The following is a 21,211-nucleotide window of genomic DNA, read 5'->3' as shown; positions in this document are numbered from 1 at the left end:
GGCAGAGACTTAAATGTTATAGTATGACAAAGCTAAATATACCCGCTGAAAAACCCCAGCCTTACGAAATGACTAATATTTTCTGCATAATGAGGCAGAATTATAGCCCTATTACATGGCCAACCTAGAAAGCCTGTTATGACAAGAGGGGCAAGGTACATGCCCTGACTTACATAACTCTGAAAATTCTGCTTGGCCATTTAAAAACCCAAATACAGCTTCATTAAAAAAATACACAAGTACACACGAATTAACAGTCATGTAGGGAGAGAGGCCAAGAGCAAAGAGGCTTCAGTGTCTCCTACCACTAATTCACTCGGCAGGCAACACTCTTGGATGGCAAACACAATTTGTAATATAGCCTGTTTTCCACTGGATTAACTCCGTGCCTGCCCATACTTAAGCAGATTGAAAGTTATGAAATCCTTCATGACATGATAAATGTGGGCCAGATGACACAGCAGGAGGATCAACACTTTTATGGAAAGTACAAGGAAGAGGAGAATGCAAATATTAGTGGGGCTTCAGGCTGCTGTGTCCCAACATTGGTTGTAAGCTAATTTGTAAAGAATAATTGCCTGAAATCAGCAATGCTGGAAACAAATTACAAGCAGTTCAATTAATGTTGGTAGCTTTTCATCTCTCACTAGGTTCTCTATGGCAAATGAATTTCACTGGGTGTATAAAACTCTTTGAAGTGGATGATCTTTAAGGTCCCCTCCAACCCAAACCATGCTGTAAGTGTTCTAATTATAGAGAAAAATGAAAAACACCTTTACAGTTTCAGGATCTTTTCCCTCTCTATAGGATCTGAGTACATCACTGTGACAGGCTGAACTTTTTGCTACCATCACCAACTGCCCAACACAACAGTTAAGCACTCAGAGTGATTTTGAATTATTATCGTATGACTATAACATTACACAGAAGAGTTCCTGAGTAGAAAGAATGCAATTTTAATATGGCCACAAGTGATTTATGTACCAAACTTTAAATATTCATATAAGAGGAAAAAAAAAAAAAGCAGAGTAATATATTTAGGATGTGCAGAATGCGCAAAAGGATTTAGTCATGGGAACCACTCAAAAACACAGAAGCTGAGCTCAACTGAAAAGACTCAAAATCTCATTTAAAACAAGTTTCAACAAGACACAACAGCAAAACATTTATTTATTGCTTAGAACTGAAAGTAACAAATATAAATAAAATTAAAAACATGTTCAAACAACGTTTTAAACACATGAAACGTGTAGAAGAAAGTGTCTTAGCAAGGGCTCGAGGCAGGATTTGAGGTGGGCAGCAGAATAAATCAGCAGGAACCTCAAGACGTGCTAAGAGAAAGGCAAAGGCTTGCACCTCGCACGGAATAACCCTGGAAAGCGGTACACAGCCTCACATCAGCCAGTGAGGGAACAAGTCTGCAGGGAAGGACCAGGGGGTCCTGCTGAAGCCCAACCTGGGGTCACATCTTGGATGCTGTCCATTCTGAGTGTGGAACAAGTGTGCTTGCTCTCAAACAACAAAGGCTAACCACCATTAGCAAGAGCAGCCTAAGGAAAGTGGTTCTCTCTCTCTGTTCAGCAGTCACAAAGGTATTTAAACAGTTCAACTGCAGCACTGATATATTAAAAAGGAAAAAAAAAAAAAGCTGGACTTCTAACAAGTTGTCAGTATTTACTGGAATTACACTTGGGGCATCATCCCACTAAGCTCTGCAAGCAGATCAAAAAGGCAGGACTACTTAATCATTATCCTAAAGCCAGGGTGAAGCAAATGTAATCAGGAGGAATTTGACTAGCTGACAAGACAAAAGTGCATCCCCACAAAAGCTTTCACAGGCATCAGAACTCAGATACCAAGACTGAAGTTGGCCAAAATCAAGTTCTTCACCATCCCTGCAGCTCAAGAAAGCAACCAAGATTGGATCAAATAAGCACTGACTTCTAGGGGACAACACACACATATCAATGTCTATATTTATTCCACTTCTGTTCACAACTTCACGCTTTTATCCCATTAGAATACAACAATATAAAATTTTTCTCAGCCGCCGCATTTACAGACATTAGCATGCCAACAAAGCACAGGAACAGAACTTGGTTTCCTTCCAACTGCCAAAACAGAAAAAGGGGTTCTTAGCTACAAATAATATAACAAAATATCTCTCTATATTGTCAGGTTGGCTGAAAAAAGGGGAAATGAAATTCAGAGCATCACTGAAAAGCTTTGCAACTAACAAGTCAATAAGGGGGCACTATATTCAGCATGGCGTGAGCAGACATGAACTAATGCAGCTGCACACATCTGGTTTGCTGCCTGTGCTACTGAAAACCAAGCAGGTGGAAGTGTTATGAAAAAAAAGTTTCAAAGTAGTGAAGAAACCACAAATGATCTAAATATTGGGTAGATGGGGGAAGGGAAGAACAGAAGAGAGTCTCAGAGACATTCCAAGTCTGGTGTAGGCAGATTCCCCGAATTACAATCTAAAAATATTTCCCTTGCAGAACAGCCCTGACCAGATTCTCCATAGAATAAGAGTTGCATTCACAGACAGAAAACACAATATTTGGAGTCTCAAGAAGCTTGCAGAAACTACACAAATGTAGTTTCAACCATGTTAGCAATATCAGTTCTAGTTGAGCTGTGTACGATGACAAAAATCCCCAACACTGGTGTAAGATGCAACCTTGTCTTCACAAAGAAAATACCATAAACTTGATTGTGCAGTACAATTCCTTCAAGACAACATGGAGGAATGCAATAAAACTCTCGATACAAGAAATGCAAAAGGCTTAAGATATTGAAACATTTGCTTGGCCTCATCCCAAGACAGTTCCTTCGGTTTTCATCCCTCTCGTGCTGACTGTCTGACTCAAAGCACTTGCATTCTTCCATTCTAATCTTCAACTTTTTGATCTCAGTGGAATGGACAATTTACCAGATATGGTGATGAAGCTGGAGTCTACCTTGTGAACTCAATTCCACAATTATCCCTCCAGGTTGCATTTTGGCAAAGCTTCCTGTTAATCTTCCAGGAAATATTTCTGTTCAGGTTTTATTTCCTGAATACCACTAAAAATTCAACAGTCAAGTGAACAGGTAAGTTCTGCTTTTGCACTCCGTAAGTATATATATTCAGCATGTGCATAATAGTGACCTTTTAGTAGAGACCAACATTCAAAGCAAACTTGTGGACCTTTGCTAAAGGATGTAAAGCATTTATAGGAGCTTAAAGGGAAAACATGGTCAAGTCCTTGGAAGGAGTCTACTGAATAGTACTAAAGACAAGCTGCACCAGACTTGAGGAATCCCCGATACAAGAATAGCTGGATCTGGGAAAGGAGGCAGGTTAAGCCCCATATGTAAGACCTACCCTGGTCTTACGCAGTTTGCTTAGGGCTACAGGCAGAAGCAGGATTCTGGGCAAGATCAACACTGAAAATTTATCACCATTGTTAAGTAGAATACAATGTGTAAGAAAGACTGGGTTCACAACAGCAACACAGAGCAGCTTTGCCATCAAGAAACACCAATGAGTTCTTACTACATCATAACAAAAAACTGCTTCAGGAAGGTGGGGCTGAGCTGATGCTACTGAGACTCCAATGGCTACACAGGGTTTTGTGGAACAAGACACAGATAACAGGGGGAAAGGGGAGGAAAAAAAAATTTATTCTGAAAATATAATCTGATGAATTTTCAATGGCTCTTTGCAGACATCCTTCTTCAAACCACTTACAGTGCACTTCACATGCTCTTATACCATGTGAGCAACCCTACCTGTGAGGCTTCACAAGTGTGCTGCATCAAGGCAAGCTGATTTAACAGCTCAGTACGCACAGAAGTGGCAGTCCTGCTCTCTGTTCCAGTTCATGCTCTCCTACACTCCTCCTACACCAGTTCAAGTCTTATCTGAAACTCCACTGATTTCAACTACTGTAATAGATAACAAAAGTAGCAAAACCACTAATATTTCTCTGTTGGTTTAGTGAGATAAATCAGCTCCCCAAGGAACAGCTCAGATGAGAGAGGCAGGAGTGAGCAACTAGGAAGAGGCGAATGGATACTGCCTCTTTTGAGCATCACAAAGCTATTGCGCATCAGCAAAGCCACAAATCCCTAATCCAGCTATTCTTGAACAGAGTTTTTGGCTAATCACAGGAAAATAAAAACACCCAAACCTCAGAATATGTTTACAGTAAATGGGTTTTGAAGGTTTTTTTAGATCTTATTCTAAATAAATCCATTTATATTTTAAAATACAACAATGCATATCAAGACCTCAGCAGGCTATGCAGTCTATTAGAATCGTTTCAATCACATTAAAAATGTAGAAGCAATCTTTATGGTGTTGCTGGAAAAGTGTTAAGAGAAGTCCAATAAATGACTAGTAGAAATTATTTGCTATGTACCTGGAGCCTGAACTTGCCAAGTTACTAAAAGAATATTCTTCCAAATTTCTTCATTTTTGCTTTACTAAGTGAGTTCAGTTGAGTAAACTACTATTTAAGAGGCCTTCTAAATATTGAAAAGACAGGAGCAACTGGATGCAAGGGAATGAGAGGCACTGCTTTCTGAGAGGAAAAAAAGAGACCAGAAACACACACATCTATTTACTAAACCATAGATAACAACGTTTCCTCTTTCTCACTAAAGCCTTTGGGTTTAAATGTAAAGCAACTTTTCCCCCAGTGTAGTTACCACATTTAAGTTTGTGCTGTTTAACTACTAAAGACAGTTTAAAGCCCAAAATAGCACCAAACTTGAGATTACTTCTCAGCAGCAAAGTGCTGGTAGGTTCACTTCTAGATCTTCCTCAAGACGCTACATGCACTAAGAGGTCAGTTCTTTAAATGCGGTTTCCAGGACCAATTAAAATCTGACCAACTATAGGTTCTGCAAACAAAATTTCATTAAATGCTTTATCTTCACTCAGACTTTTAAGAAATGTTTTCAAGTTAGTTTCAGGTTTCCCTAAAAGGAATCTATTTTTAACACTACGTTACACGCACAGCAAGTGGTGGATGCTCTAGATAAGCATTTCTAGAAACTTACTTGGAAACCACATGACCAATAGTATCGTTTCTACATGTCATCCATCAAACAAGAAACACTACTACAGGACTGAAGGCTATAAATTCAAACTGTAAGAAATAACAAGGGGAGATTCTGATGACTTCAGACCAACAGAATTACCAGGAAACATTAACAGAAGGCACGAAAGTAAAAGGCCTGAAAAAGACAAATAAAAAGTGATTTGAAACAGTATCAGTGAAATATAAATCAGTTTGTCATCAAGAGTTAACAATTTTCTCAAAAAATATGGAAGATTTAGTTTACTCAGTCTATTCAACCTAGACTCCATGAAGATGTCTGATGTACTAGTGTGCAGAAAATAACTAGTGACAGGTGAGTAGTAGATGATGTCAAGATACCCAAGGAATTGACTACAACTTGCTATGCATGCAGTGGGACTGAAAGCAAGGTATCAACTTGGATTGAGGTTACCTCTCCAGTACTCCTAAGAATCCCCCTTAAGACGAATCTTGTAGTGTCTTCAGCAATGACTTAGAAAGCAAGGGTTATCTAGCAAGCTAGAGGCATTAGACAAAACAAGTAACTAAAAATAATGGAAACTATGAAATTCAATAGTGTAAAAAAAGAGTATACTTCTACCAGGATCTCAAGGTTGACTTCTGATGGAGAGGGAGAACACAGAAGATAAGAGTGCAGATGTCTTAGGTGGTCACAAGAGCATTGATGTAAGTCTAATGCAGTTCCAATATGATCGAGATTCACAGACAGTTATCTCAAGCAGAAAAAGATAAACTCTCATCTAGAATGGTATATTCAAACTAATCAAGCATGCTCAGCATTCAAAAGATAAAACAATACAGAAAACAGGTAGTGGGGTGACAAAAGGAATGAAGATTTTATGCAAGATTAAAAATCATGGTCTGAGTAATGGCCAGGAGAAAATATGCCTGCTGTCGGTACATACAGCGTGAGAACAAATGTAAGCAACAGAGGGAAACTGCTACACCTAAGACCAGTGAAACATCACTGTCACAAAACATCACAGACATGCTGGATGTTGGAAAAGTCTCAAATATCAGAGCACTTAAGACTCCAGAGCCCACTTTCAATTTCTTTCAATGAGAGCAGAAGAAAAATAAGGTTTATTTTATAAGGCTGGAAACTAAAGATTCCTAGAAACGGAATTAAATGGGATGATTGCTTACAAATCAGGTGAGCCTTTATTTTAAAGCAGCAAGGTTCTAAAGCTGGAAAGTCTTTTTTATGCTAAGTCCTGTGTAGTGCTCAGTGGTATCAAAAGCCGTCACAAGTCTCTAGCACCAGGGTAAGACTTTCAATCCTTTACACTCACTGAGGCTCCTTGGGGGAACAGAGGCAACATCCCATCTTTCAGGCTGAAGCCTGGGTGGTTTTTTTTTTGTCCAGGGCAACCTTTTGTAGCACATCTCCCCCCAAAAGACAAAGTAAAGAAACCCAGGATTCTTTGCATAGCTGCACACCAAATGAGGGGCATGAACACATCGCAGCTAACTGCTGCAAGCCTCTTCCTTGCTGGACAAGTCAGTGGGTTACACAAGCACTGGATTTTTAAACATATGAACAAGCATACTAGCTTACCATCAGATATGCGAGCCTTAGGCCCTGGAACAATGGGGTATTTTTAACAAGAATTTGAAATGCTCCACATGATATTGCTTTATAAAAGATAATGGCCTCATTTTACTTCCCGCTTTGCAGCAACAGAAATTTCTATGTTGTATACAAGCTGATAAGAGTATTTGCTTGCATAAAGTATTTAGAAACTGTGTTATAAACAGACAAGGGATTAAAATCACTGGGACTTAAAAGGCAAGTTTGTTCTGAAGTGCACATGTGAAATACAGAGAAGCAATGAATGTTTAAAGAAACAGACAAATTCCATTGGAAAGTAAGAAATACACTTCTCAGCAGTTTCATTTTTCAGCTATGTTTCCAACTCAAACATTTCGTCCTTGTAGACAACAAAAATACATGAAAGTGAGTGAGCAGAAATCAATTACAAAAGTGAAACTATTGTCTGCTTTTAGTGCTGGAGGAAAAAGGTTTTCCAATGCCTGTTCTGAGCGTTTTGGCAGTTAAAATTATTTGCGTTACTCGAACTTAGAAATCTTTTAATTAGCTTATTTTTCATCTGATGCAATTGCAGGCAACTCAATTAGAGAAATTTGCTTTGAATAAAACAGGATGTTGTTGAACATAGTGATTTCCTTTCAAAAATTCTTCTAAGGGTGACAGTGGTCTTGCATTTGTGCTTCTAAAATGCCTTCCACAACAAGGTGCTGACTTGTAACAAGGAACATGGGCATTATCACAATACAAATAAAGGCAGGACTAACTGCTGGGTACAAAGACAGAAGTAAGTAGTTAACGTTCTCAAGCTGAGGTTTGATAGAGAACTGAGAATGCTGCCTGTATGCACATCAAGACAAGAATAATGCAAAAGAAGCAAACCACATGAAATCCTTCATTATACATATATCAACTAAATTTCTCTATAAAGCTGTTACACATGAGCTCTTTCAAGACTATAGTGAACAAAACCACACAGAAATCACATACTTTAATGCAAACTTAACCATAAGAATTCCACAAACAAAACGGTTAAGAACCAAAGATGTTCCAGCAGAAACAATAATGTCAGCAGCATCAAACATCTACAAAAAGGGCAACCCCAAAATGCCACAGCTCACAGAAGCTTTTTCTTCATGCATTATTACTAAATTTATGCTGTTCTATCCCCAGATGAAGCTCAGAAGCTGACTCTTTGCTAAATTACATTTAAAAACTGAGCCACAAACAGACCCAAGGAAAGTATTGACAATTGTGTAATACAGCTCAGCCAGCTAAATCAGCCACAATTTCTTCAACATACGCAGCAACATGTGGTATGATGGGGGCTTTTTTTTGCAAACATCAAACCCCCCATGGCTTCCAGGATTATTCTTTAACTAGTAAAAGGTTCAAAGAGGCTGTTGGATTCAAACAGAACTGTCAAAACAGGTCAAAATTGCAATTCCTCAGTTCTCCCAGGGGAAATCCCCAGGATTGCCGAGATGCACGTGCCAACACAAAGACCGTGTTGATCAGAAAACATACCACATTAACCATTTATTTTTGCTTAGCAAACCAGTGTTTCCGTGGCTATAGCAGAATCCACTCTTAACAGCTGTGCCAAAGACTCACACCAACAGCTAACAGCCTCACTGCCTTTCCCCATTCCTGCTGTCACATACAGAAGCCGTCTGTCCTGAACATTGCTGGTACCACGATCAGCAGTTTCAGACGTGCCCAGGAGTTCCTGCCACCAGGAACATGTTATCTTATGTATCTTTCATATCAAGGTGCAGGAAAAAGAGGCAAACACTGCCGGCTTATAAAGGTCTGTTAGGGATTCAAGCAAGAGCATTTCCCAAGCTTTGCAAAATTAGTGAGCACAGGGGCCAACTTGTAACACTTCACGTACTCACGCACTGGCTTGGTTAACAGGAAAAAGCCCTGCATCAGCTTTTAAAAACAGGGCACAGGAATTATTACTCATAGTGTTACAAGGGCTTTTACAAGGTTTTTTCCACACTTGAAGAAAGTCGAAGCAGTTAACTGTGTTAAGTTTTATGATTCCCCTTTCCCTAAAGGGACTAAGCTATGCTTACATTTAAAAAACTGGTGATACATCGGAAAAACAGTGACGAATCGCCCTTTTATGAGGGACACACATTGCCCAAATATTGCTTGAGAACAGTGTGATAGAGAGATGTTTTCCACAAGCAGAACCTATTAGGAACAACTTGAGTTCTTAACATATAGTTATTCCTGCACCTTTTTATAACAACATATTTAAATTAATAAGCCGCTTTCATACTATTTTACCACCTTTCAAACTTTTCTAAGTAAGTTTGGAAAAACAAATATTCATAAAAAAGTCGTATCATCAGCCATGCATACAACATTTGGTCACTTTATATTAAAAGTCTGTGTATTAATATATTCATGACTTATAAAAGGTACAGGCTTTCACAAATCATTAACCTACATTATTAACTGTTACAGCATCCAACAGCTTGCTCACGGTAATAGCATGTAGCCTACCTTGTATTACCATGGTCACACCCCTGTGTAACATGCCCATAATGTGTTTATAACTTGCAACAGTTCATAAATGATTTATAAAGAAATCTTGAAATATGCCCCTCTATCTTTTTTTTTTGTAGCTGTTAAACCATCTGGGCTCTGAAGACACAATATGTGAAAGCACAAGGCAAAGATGAAAACAAGATACGTGTGATTTTAAGATGATGGATGAAGAAAAAGGGCATGATTTAAAGAGAAATATTCAAGGTATTGATCACTCCCAATATAACCTAACATTGCAATATGATCAAAAGCATAATATCATGAAGTTTTAAATGGGCAGCTGGAGAAGTTACGTGGCAGTTTATGTATACATCATTGAACCGCAACCCGAACACAAGCACAGAATTGAACATTCAGTCAGGGTAATCGCTTACCAATTTCAGCAGGTAGTTGCTTGATTTTGTTCTCTCGTATGCTAAGCATGGTGAGCTTTGACAAGTTTTTGATATCCTTTTCCACAGTAGTTATACGATTAAAGCGTAGATAAAGAGTGGCGAGAGAGCTTAGCCTATACACCACCGAAGGGATTTCTCTAAGTTTGTTATGCCGCAGATCAAGCATGCGTAGCTTCTTCAAGTTATCGAGAGAGTCAGGCAAACTGGTGAGTGAGTTTTCACTCAGCGCCAGTGTCATCAGGTTCACAAGACAGCCCACCTCTGCCGGGAGGGACTGCAGTTTGTTGCTGTATAAATAAAGTTCTGTTAACTGCGTTAGCTCTTTGATAGCTGATGGAAGCATGTGTATAGACCTCTTGGATAAGTCCAAGCGCATTGAATTCTCTTCCCGGCATTTATTTAGCTCTTTGATCACTTCAGCATTGCTGGATTTTTTGCGGGTACCTGTGGCCGGATTAGGTCTTTTTATCGTATTGTCCACTGAAAAAGCTACCCCAGGCTGCGTGCTGCTGGAGTCCTTCTTTCCATCTTTGGCATCTTTCCCTTTGGTCTTAGGCTCCTTTTCTTTGCTCTCTTTCCCAAATCCTCCAGAGGCTTTGGCCTCCTTCTCCCTTTCTTTCGATGATGGGACTTTTGGATCCTTCTCTTTACAGTCCTTTTCTTTTCCTAGATTACTACTCATGGTGACTCAGTGTTTAGCAAGCACCACATGAAATCCGTTTCTGAAGTTCACAAGAATAATTCACTGCTGAAGCAACAAGGATCCTTAAAATATGTAAGCACTGAACCAAAGGAGGAGCTTCGGAAGTGCGATACCCATTTGCTACATATTGGTTCTGAAGGCACTCTTTCCTAATCCTGGTAACAGGAGATTCACCTCTGGAGATTAGAAGGTCAAATGCTCCGTATTAGTATTTCTGGAACACAGAGAGAAGAGAAACCAAAGTTAGTGTAAATACAAAACTTCCAGTTAAATGTTGGACATTTCTACATCAAGCCTGTGCTCACTAACTCAGGTTAATGATTTGTCCTTTTCTTCAACTGTCAATGAAAAACCCAGTGCTAAAGCAAAAATACTACTCATATAGCTCAGAGGACCCACTGTGGTAGAAGAGCTATACTAACTACTGTACATTAGCAAAGAAAAGTTACAGTTCTTAAACATAACGCTGCTTTCAGTACTTCATTTGAGTCACCATCTTACATATTAGCTAGCTCTCAGCATAGCACTCTGGTTCTCAACAGAAATATTCTCTCTCCCTCCATGCCAAATCAGTTAATAAAGATCTGCTGTAATTTTAAGTGCCTACCTCTTCAAACAAACCTGTACAGGCTTATTCTTTCAGCACCGGAGTCTCACTTCGATCTACAGTGAAATCTAATATGTGCCTGTAATACGAACACTTCACCTCCAAATCTCCCTCCTGACCGGCTCTGAACCACACGGCTCTGCTTTTAACGTGGAGCAGAATGTTGCCACCAGTTTCACTGCTTTGAAGATGCAAATACGAGAGTTTTTAAAATAAACCTATCAAAAAGTCAACTGAAACCTCAGAAGAAATAATATATTAGGCTTCAAGAAAAGCAAAATTATGAAGGAATTTCTCATGAGTAGGATACAACATATCTTTAGACAGTATCTTCAATTCTTTCCCCCTCAATAACTATAATGCAGCCTAATGAGTGAACAGATGTCTGAAACCTATAGAGCCCCATTTACATTTTTACAAAATCATCATGTATCACAGAAAGTAGCTTTGCTTCATGTTGCAATTCAAAACACAACGTGCCCAAGGACTTCACGACTGAATACTTTGGAGAAGTTTTGAATGTATCTTTGTGGAAGAAAATAAATGGTCAGTCAATGGCAACGGTAATTTCATAGCTCCATGTTAGTCCACCTTTTAGCCTAGAACCAGCTTTCATTCATCGATGAAGAAAGTTTGCATCTCAGAATACCTTCTTTCCCCAGCCACCTATATTAAAATCATAGAATCATAGAATACCCTTAACACCTCCAAAACAGCTGTCACTGTCCCAGCATTTGAGCTTCTGCACAAGTTCATAATCAAAATCAATTAAATAATAATTTGCATGCTTAAACCATCAGCAAGTACTAGAGATACAACCATTTCTTCAGCAAAGCTCAACTATTTTTAACCGCAGAGTTATGCTATGCACACTTGCCTTCAAGTATAAACACGTGCTCAGAGAACACAGAAGAGCAGACTTTGCTCAAAATTTGTTCAGATTGAAAAAAACAAGTGAAGAAAATCTATTTAAGGACGGTAAGAAGGGCAAGCCACTTTACTTCGGCTGCAAATCACACTGTTTGGTAACAAAGCTCAAAAGAAAACCTCGCCTAGGAGGTGGCTTCCAGCCCTTCCCCCTGATTCATTACTGCTGCAGTGTCACAAAGCATGTGCTCCAAACCCCATGATGTCAAAACCCATGCTGCATCCAGTTACTGTGTTCTGGGCAACTCTCTTGTAAAGGACCATGGCCGTTTGCTAGCAGCAGCAAGCAACAACAGCTTTTAACTTGGATGCTTTCTCCAACACAGAGTTCTCTAAAGCAGCACAAGCCAGGTCATTCCCACCCAGTTTTTACACCATCCATTAACCTGACCTATCCTCAAGATTACTAACCTCACCACATTATATTTGAAAACTCATTCTCAGCACTGTGTAATCTACATGCTCGTAAAAACTTCAGCAATAGAAAATGTAGTGACTCGAAGTGCAAAAACGCAGCTGACTAAAGGGTGGGAGCCTGAAACGCCTGACAACTTGTTTTCAGAGTGAAAGGTAACACAAAGAATCCAGAAGACAGTTTCTGCATCCTGATAACACCCAGAGAACTCAGCCATGTAGCAGTGCCAGACAGCTATTGCTCCACATCAAGCCCCTCAAGTGCAAAATACTCGAAGGGCTGCTGCTCTCATGAGCTTTCAGTGTAATCAAATTTAGGACTCACCAAGAGATTTGTTTCATTTCTGATGTGCACAGCAGCTGAAGGAGGTTTTGAAGGAGACTCGTAAAGACAAGATGGCTGGAGGTTAGTACTGCTGAAAGCAGCTCGGTATTGCACATGCTCCAAATAACCTGCACGCATTTCACTGCCTTCATTAGCAATTACTTTAATTGTACCTAAAAAGAAAGCAGGGGGTGTCTCCCTGTTTCAATATACAGTTTAACATTTCATTTTCTAGTAAGGAACAAAAAACATTTTGCCTATACAAAAGAATAAAAATTGAAAAGTCATTAGAAACATCACCCGAAATACATAAAGAAAATTGAGAGCAATACAAAGGGTCATGACCAGAGACTTCAACATGGCCTCACAGTTAAAGATGTTATGAGGCAGTCAACTTGCAGGCAAGCCACAGGCAGTCGTGGTTTCCTAACACACTGAAACTGGAGCCAAGCTTGCAGTGCAGCAGGCCTTCAAAATACACTCCCTGTTCATTGACAGAAGGCTAACAGTTAAATGCACTGCACCTATGTCATTTTTATGTCTTTACTGAGAATTTTGATTACAGTTCAAGACTGCAAAATGTATTTAAAATAGCTTGAGAAGGTTTAGCTTTTTTCTTTCCATGGAAATTCTCTAATACCTAGAATAACTACAACTTGGACTTAGAAGAAGAAAAAGCTTATGATGAGACCCTTATGAGATGAAACACAACAGCTAATGCAGGGGAATCACATCAAAGAAAATGCCTCACCTCTCCAGAGTCCAAGACACCTCTAAGACACCAGCATCTCCCTTTTCCCCAGCCGGCTCAACAGGGCTGAGATTCCCATAGCAGAAGAACCCAGCTGGTACCTGCCAGGTTTCACCTAGTTACTCCATGAACCAGTAAACTCCTCTGCCACGAGCAACGCCTGTGTCTCAACTCAAATTACTCTCAGCATCCCTGCAACCCTTCTTCCACTCTGTTTTATTTCAGGAGGAAAAAGTCCCAGCAAGCATAAGATCCAGGACAGAAGGGTAATTCATGATACAACCCTTTATCTTCCTACAAGGCCATAGTTGCCACATATCACCAACTTCCACAGTGGAAGAAGTCCAATCAAGAAGTCTCCCTTACTAAGTAGTGCTGACTTACCCCCACAATGGCCAAATCTGTGAAACATCTGCTCTGGGCTGTCCTGCAAGTACAGTATGGTGTTCTTGTATCGTAACACAGAGACAGCACAGGATCTAAGCAACAATACGAAACTCATCCTATTTCTAGCACTTCATAAGTTTTTAAAACCAATTTTATAAGTTTTTATAACCCAATTTGCCATTGCAACCTATCTAAAATTAACATACTTGCATGTAATATAAATGAGAATACATCTCTGATGTTGCATGCTTTCAGTACACAGGACTAAAATCTTTCCATTTCATACATTAATGACCAAGTTTTGAGACAAAACTCAAAAGGGCAACTATGCTCAGAACTCCATAATCTTACCAACATGTACACAATTTAAATACTCAACTTCACATAAGCAGCCCTACAGAACTTTTCAGCCTACTGCAGATCATTTGAGCTGATGGGGTTAGTCACATACATCAAGTTAAGCATGTATGTAAACTTTGGGCAGACATGAGCATAATCACATATACTACAGAGGAAGCTAAATATGTTTCAAAAGGTCATTCATATTTTTTAAGCCCTTTTGGTTAAGGGACAAGAGCCACCATTAGCTCTCCACTACAGTCGAACAAGCATTCATTGTATCCCAAAAGGAGAGCTTCTTTTAGAGATATTTTTAGCAAAAGGAAATTCAGCTAAATTAGCCAGTTCTGCCAACTACTTCCATTTTCCAATGCTGTTCAAACTGACTTCCTGTCAATAGTAATTGACATAAAAACATTTAACTATGAGGTCTTAGAGAACCTGGAAAACTTCGTAAAACTCTTGCTCTGCACAGTATATGAAGGAAAATAAAACTTTCAGAGAAGTTAAAATTACCTCTTCCATGTTCCAAATATTTCTTTTGGTAAGTAAAACATTTGTAAATAGCTATAAATAAGCAGCATCACAGTTCTGATTCACTCCTCCTGATATCTGTAACTGTCCAAACTCCAGAGAGACAAACAACTTCAGCCTAACCTGCATCACCCTCCTTAGCTGCCTCTAAAAGAAAAACACATTGATCTTGGCTGTTTTACTGATTATCTTTTTTAAACATGTACAAGTAATCAAAAAGAGATTTCAGTTACTCCGAGCAACACAACCCAAAACATTTATGCAATAAATGCTTTATTAAAAAACCATGGTAATGAAGAAACAATCATGATTCTAGGAATAATACTAAACTAATCACCTGGTAATACACATAGTAATGCTTCCTGGTCATTACCTAATACAGTGAGGCTTGAGATAAAGGATTTCACCCAGCTGCTATTCAGAGGTTGTAAAAGATTTAACTATCTCCTACTCACTACTGCAGAGTAATTTTACTACCCCATTCCCCCCAAAATAATCCACTGCCACTATTACTTCACAGCTTAGTAAAGACTTCGACCCAATTACATCTTTTAATGTTGATTTTATACGAATGAATTGTTGAACAGGTTGCATGCAGCTCTGTAATAAAATGCCAAGAGGCCTTTTCTGGCCTAGCGCTGGGGTGCCCAAACCCGAGGTGCCAGAGGAAGCCAGCCAGCAGGAATGACCAAAGCTCACCAAGCTGGCAGCACCAAAGATGCATTGCAAGTCTTGCTGCTGCTGCCCCAGGACGGTGGCACCCCTCCAGGAAAGGCTGTCCCTGCATGAGTTACCCTTTGCAATCCCTCAGCTCTTAGAGGATGTGTAACACATCTTGTGAGTTGCAAGTATATGAAAGTTTCCTGTATGTTCACAGAGATGGCTTGAAATAAAAATAATTTCATTGACATAAAATATCCCCCCACTGCCGAACATCTCTGTCACTGACATGGAGAGTAGGATTGAGTGAGCCCTCAGCAAGTTTGCAGACAACACCAAGTTGTGTGGTGCGGTTGACACACTGGAGGTAAGGAATGCCATCTTGGTAGGTGTGCCTGAGTGAACAACACAAAGTTCAACAAGAGCAAGTGCAAGGCCCCACACACGGGTTGCAGCAATCCTGAGCACAACTGCACACTGGGTGGAGACTGGACTGACAGCAGCCCCAAGAAGGATGACTTGGGGGTGTCAGCTGATGAAAAACTCAACATAAAATGGCAGTGTGCACTCACAGCCCAGAAAGCCAACCGTATCCTGGGCTGCACCAAAAGGAGCATGACCAGCAGGTCATGGAGGAGATCCTGCCCCTCTACTCTGCTCTCGTGACAACCCACCTGGAGTACTGTGTTCAGTTCTGGAGCCCCCCACATAGGAAGGACATGGACATGTCGGAGTGAGTCCAGAGGAGGCCAAAAAGATGATAAGAGAGCTGAAGCATCTGTCCTATGGAGACAGGCTGAGAGATTTGAGGGTGTTCAGCCTGGAGAAGAAAAGACTTCTGGGAGACCTTGTAACGGTCTCCCAGTACTTAAAGGGGGTCTACAGAAATGCTGGAGAGGGACTTTATACAGGAGGTCATAGAGACAGGACAAGAAGGAATGGCCTTAAACTGAAAGAGGAGAAACTTAGATTAGACATTAGGAAGAAATTCTTCTCTGTGAGGGTGCTGAGGCGCTGGCACAGGTTGCCCAGAGAAGCTGCGGCTGCCCCATCCCTGGCAGTGTTCAAGGCCAGGTTGGACACAGGGGCTTGGAGCAACCTGCTCTAGTGGAAGGTGTCCCTGCCCATGGGAGGGGGTTGGAACTGGATGAGCTTTCAGGTCCCTTCCAACCCAAACCATTCTGTGGTTCTATGAAGTATTTCCCTCTCAAGTGATGAGACTAACCAACAGCAATTTCTTCTGCTAAAGGAAAATCATCATGGCACATTATCTTACAAAATGGTCACTCTACAGCTACACTTAAACATCTACTGGTTCCTGCTATTTCAGTAGACAAAACAGGGACTTTAAATCATAAACATTTCTAATATTCAGAGCATGTAATATTGAAGACATCACTTTCACTAAGGCCTATATACACAACACTGAAATGAAATACAACTTTACTTCTTCTGTAATGTAGCAGGAAGCCCACAGGCCTGGATTTGAACAGAAAATTCTGTACTATGTATAGAATCTTAAATCATGGAATAGGAATATTTTTCCTCTTTGTTCTGTGTTTGCACTAAGCTTAACCCAAAGGGTGCACATCATGGCTAGTGCTTTTCAACCCGAGTAACAAAAGAGGATCATTCCAAATATTAAACATGTAAAAGAAGTAAGGAATCACCTCATACTTGGCACCCTGAAGTAGGCAGACAACGATTCCACTACGTAATCAAGAAGTCTTGAGATTGCACTTCTGATCTAGGAAAGTCTAGCTAGTCAGACCTAAGTTACTTTTAACAAGACAGTTCAAATGATATCCAGTAATTGCAGGAATGAACAAACAGCAAACAGAAAATACCTACCTTCCCAGAAGTATTTACCTTTTGCTTAGGATAGCATGGGATGTATGTAAAACATTTCATATTCTACTGCACCACAGACATGAACACATCAGTAAGCCATGGATGAAATTCAAAGTTCAGCCCAAGCTGCTACGACGACTTTCCATTCTCAATCCCACATATGCAAAAAAGGATGGTCACCACTTTCATTTCAAAACCCAAATAGCTTAAGCCAACGAGTCACTTGCAAACAAAGCACATTCTCTCCTACAATTTGCTAGCTTCAAACATCCGAGCTACAGTTTTCATCTGCGTAAGTGCATTTCAGCTTCAGCCGCTGCAGCCACCACAGACCAGCTGGGAGCAAACTGCTGAATCAGTCACAACGCGGTTGCATGGCTCCTCTGAACACAAAACCTCATTGAGAGGTACGGGGACAGCATGGAACAGCCAGCCATTGCTCCACCACAGATCAAACACATCACCTAATCTATCTCGACAGAAGTAGCGCTCCTGAAACATACCAGCTGGAGACTTGCTCTTCTTTGGGAAGAAAACCCCTTGATTTTAGTGCACAAGGTGGTCAATGGCAGCAGCTGTAATGGTTCTTCGAGCCAGCTGTAATGATAGCTGGTTTGTTCAACAAAGAAGGCTGACCATTAAATTCATCTTGGTCCTGTAAATGAATGGCCAGCAGATGGTAATTTAAAGACTACCAGTGTAGCTTGATTCCAGTGTATCTGGATATGACCCCACTTTCCCCCCCAGTCCCTTCTCAAATCAAGGTAAGTGCTTTTTGCCTCCCTGCACACACAGCCCAAGCCTGTGGAGCTGGGTAAGTAAGGAGGCCAGGACCCTGATAGCCCACTAAGCCCTTTAGGATATCTTCATCTACCAAATGACTGCAACCAAGACCATTCTCTGCCTCCTTACTGCTTCCATAGCTGCAGAAGAGCTGAGCACAACCCAGTCTCACACCCGAGCAAAACCTGGAGGTCTAGGGAATGACTGAACAAAGATCAGACCAAGGGGGCAACAACCAGACCACTTCTGAAGGCTTGTTTATGCTTTACTTGTGGTTTCTTAAATCTGCAGGCACATCTGTAACTGTAGGTACCTAATTACAAACCTACCTGCAATTAAAGCTGAAGTTACTATAAATAAGCAAATCAGTTCCAAGAGGTGTTTGGAGGTTGATCCCTTTGTGCTTGCAGAACCAGGCACATCTCCCAGGACATCTCATTCTGGCTTCCAACACAACCATCCCCTTCCATAGCAAATGGAACATTACTGTTGGTTTCAAAGCTTTCAAATCCATCTTTTCATTTACTTGTCCCCACATTTGTTGCTCTCTGGAAGCACTTCACTGCACTAAAAGCCAGGTCACATATCAAAGTCCAGATCCATCACAACAAAAAGGTTCCACGCTAGCAGACAGAAAGTCACCTACGCCTTAAGTTCCTAGGGGGTAGAAGTAATCTTTTGTGCCCCACCTTTTGAACTCATCCAGCAAGTACAAAAATATACATTGTGTGATTCATTCTGTTCACTCCAATATTATTTTTTTATAAAGCATTTTGTTTCTCTCCTTTATGGGAAAAAAGAAAACACTAGTTTTTGGCCAAGTTATAAAATACCATTTCATGTTTTCATAGAAACAGACTCTAAGAACAAGTACAAAGCATTCTGCTAACTCCATGTGGCAGCTTATTTTAATATGTAAAAAGGTACTTTCTGCATGTGTGGCCCCCCAGCATGTACCTTTTGAGCTGCATGTCTCTGTTGCCATGGTAACTCACCATATCAGCAGGCTCTATAATGCTGCATAACACGTGAAATTTAAAATTCCTAATTTGCTTGATGGAACACATTTCTCAGTCATAGTACAGGTCCTCATAACTAGATATGCCTAAAAAAAGGCTAGTGTAAATAGACATATTATCCTAGGAAAAAACAGGTTTTTTGGGACTACCCAAATTCTGCATCTATAGTGGGGTACAACCTTTGTTCCACAAAAGCAAGTGCTCCACATCTACCGAATACCTTCCTCTGAATAAAGATGACCCTGCTGTATCAAAAAGTTACATTCCACTATTAAAAAAAACCCTCACTATTAGCACTATTACTACCCTGGTGCTACAGTTCAGATCCCTCAAGAGTTCTCATAAACAAAGGAAGCAGCCTGCCACACAGAGCTTCGCTACCCGTGACAGAAAACAGCTTTGGTCCTCAAAGGTAATAACACAAACTTCAAACCAGCATCAAATATTGTTCTTTTACTCATCATTTCTTCTGAGCAATACAAACAACATATCAAAATAAACCCAGCCAAACAGGAGACAACACATGATGGGCAGGAGAAAAAGTAAATGCACAAAACATCAATAGAGTAATATATTACCTACTGATTAGCTATATTACCAAGAACTTATGTAGATCCTATAAAAACTGTGACAAACAACATGTCAAATCCCATCTCAGCTAAATAAAACGCTGCTCTATTACTACCTAGGGTAGCATCCTACCCTGACTCCTACCAGCAGCACAGAGTTATCTGCAAAATAGTAAAAACATGGTTTATTGCAGCATCTCCCTTTGTTTCTTTGTCTCTGAATTTCATGCAATAAGCTTGCTCATCTTCAGCATGCTTTTATGCAATAATTATGACCATTTCACGAAGTTCAGTGCCGGATGACTCTCAGGCCCTTCCATTTTCTGATCATAATTAGTGCCTGCGTAAGTCACAAGATCCCTTTGCAGAGGGTTTCTATGTTAGGAAAAAAAGCCTATCTAAAAATCAACTTAAAATGCGCTTTTAACACAATTCTGAACATGAAAAGGACTGATGACTCTACCTTCTATGTTCTAGCAGACAAAGCCACAATAACTACATATGGCAGCTTGGCACTGCACAGTATCTGGCCGCTGTTCCATTTTTTGTCTAGCTAAGATAATTTGCAGTTCTTGATCTGAAGCTAAGATGAGAAAAGCCTGGATATACTTGTTTCATTGAACACCTAGTTTAAATATAACCAAAGTATAGAAACAGATATATGCAGTAACATTTATTTTTCACCTAAAATACATGAGCTTGGAAGATATACAAGCATCTAGTGAAGTCCAAGAACATACATATCTATCCACAAGTTTCCAATTATAAATCTCCTCACTTCTAGAACTCATTAACATATATTGCATCTGACCTGCTCCCAGAAAATAAACAGCACTTTGAACAAATCAGCATTCTGGGTGTTGGTCGATGAGAAACTTAACATGAGCTGGCTGCAGTGTGTACTCACAGCCCAGAAAGCCACCCGCATCCTGGGCTGCATCAAAATGAGAGTGACCAGCAGGTCAAAGGAGGTGATCCTGCCCCTCTACTCTGCTCTCATGAGACCTCACTTGGAGTCTTGTGTGCAGTTCTGGTGTCCTCAACATAAAAAAGGACATGGGACTGTTGGAGCAAGTCCAGAGGAGGCCATGAGTATGATCAGGGGACTGGAGCACCTCCCATATGAAGACAGGCTGAGAAAGTTGGGGCTGTTCAGCCTAGAGAAGGCTGCACGGAGACCTCATAGCAGCCTTCCAGTGGCTGAAGGGGGCCTGTAAGGATACTTGAGGAACTTTTCATTAGGGACTGCAGTGACAGGACAAGAGGTAATGGGTTAAAACTTAAAACAGGGGAAGTTCAGGTTAGATATAAGGCAAAAGTTCTTTACTGTGAGGGGGGTGAGGCACTTGAACGGGTTGCCCAAAGAAGTGGTAAATGCTCCATCCCTGGCAGTATTCCAGGCCAGGCTGGATGGGGCTTTGAGCAACCTGATCTACTGAAAGGTGTCCCTACTTGTGGCAGCATGGTTGAAACTTGATAATCTTAAGTCCTTTCCAACCCAAACCATTCTACGATTTTATGATCTTCCCCCATTACTGCTTAACCAATGTTTTTCCAGTGATTTTTTTTTTTGTTGTTTTTCTAATCTGACCCTTTCAGATAAATGCATTTTAACCTGGCTAAACCAAACTGATTCAGGTCAAGTTAGTACATAGATAGAACAAGAGTACAAAGAAACTGCTACGTTTCAGATAACTGGATGCAAGTTAAAAATACTCCAACAAACACGTGCCTAAACAC

The 21,211-nt window shown here is 40.4% G+C and overlaps 1 protein-coding gene across 5 annotated transcripts in view; it reads right to left on the bottom strand.

Annotated features, from left to right (window-relative positions):
• The window catches only part of SHOC2 (SHOC2 leucine rich repeat scaffold protein), a 70,665-nt gene that overhangs the window by 31,509 nt on the left and 17,945 nt on the right, over positions 1 to 21,211 (bottom strand). For all 5 annotated transcript variants that reach the window (XR_009728349.1, XM_061372679.1, XM_061372681.1 and 2 more), the window contains exon 2: positions 9,582 to 10,519. Coding sequence is in view for 4 of the 5 variants with exons in the window: in XM_061372679.1 (XP_061228663.1) it covers positions 9,582 to 10,284 (703 nt within the window). In the remaining variant the exon portion in view is untranslated. The remainder of the gene's footprint in view (positions 1 to 9,581; positions 10,520 to 21,211) is intronic.

The sequence above is a fragment of the Neopsephotus bourkii genome, unplaced genomic scaffold (genome assembly GCF_033783945.1).
Source record: "Neopsephotus bourkii isolate Nb327-2 ecotype Australia unplaced genomic scaffold, CSIRO-AGI_Nbou_v1 NB_1615, whole genome shotgun sequence".
Classification (NCBI taxonomy): domain Eukaryota; kingdom Metazoa; phylum Chordata; class Aves; order Psittaciformes; family Psittacidae; genus Neopsephotus; species Neopsephotus bourkii.
Note: the sequence above shows the minus strand (reverse complement) of the source record. Positions and strands in the feature narration are given on the sequence as shown.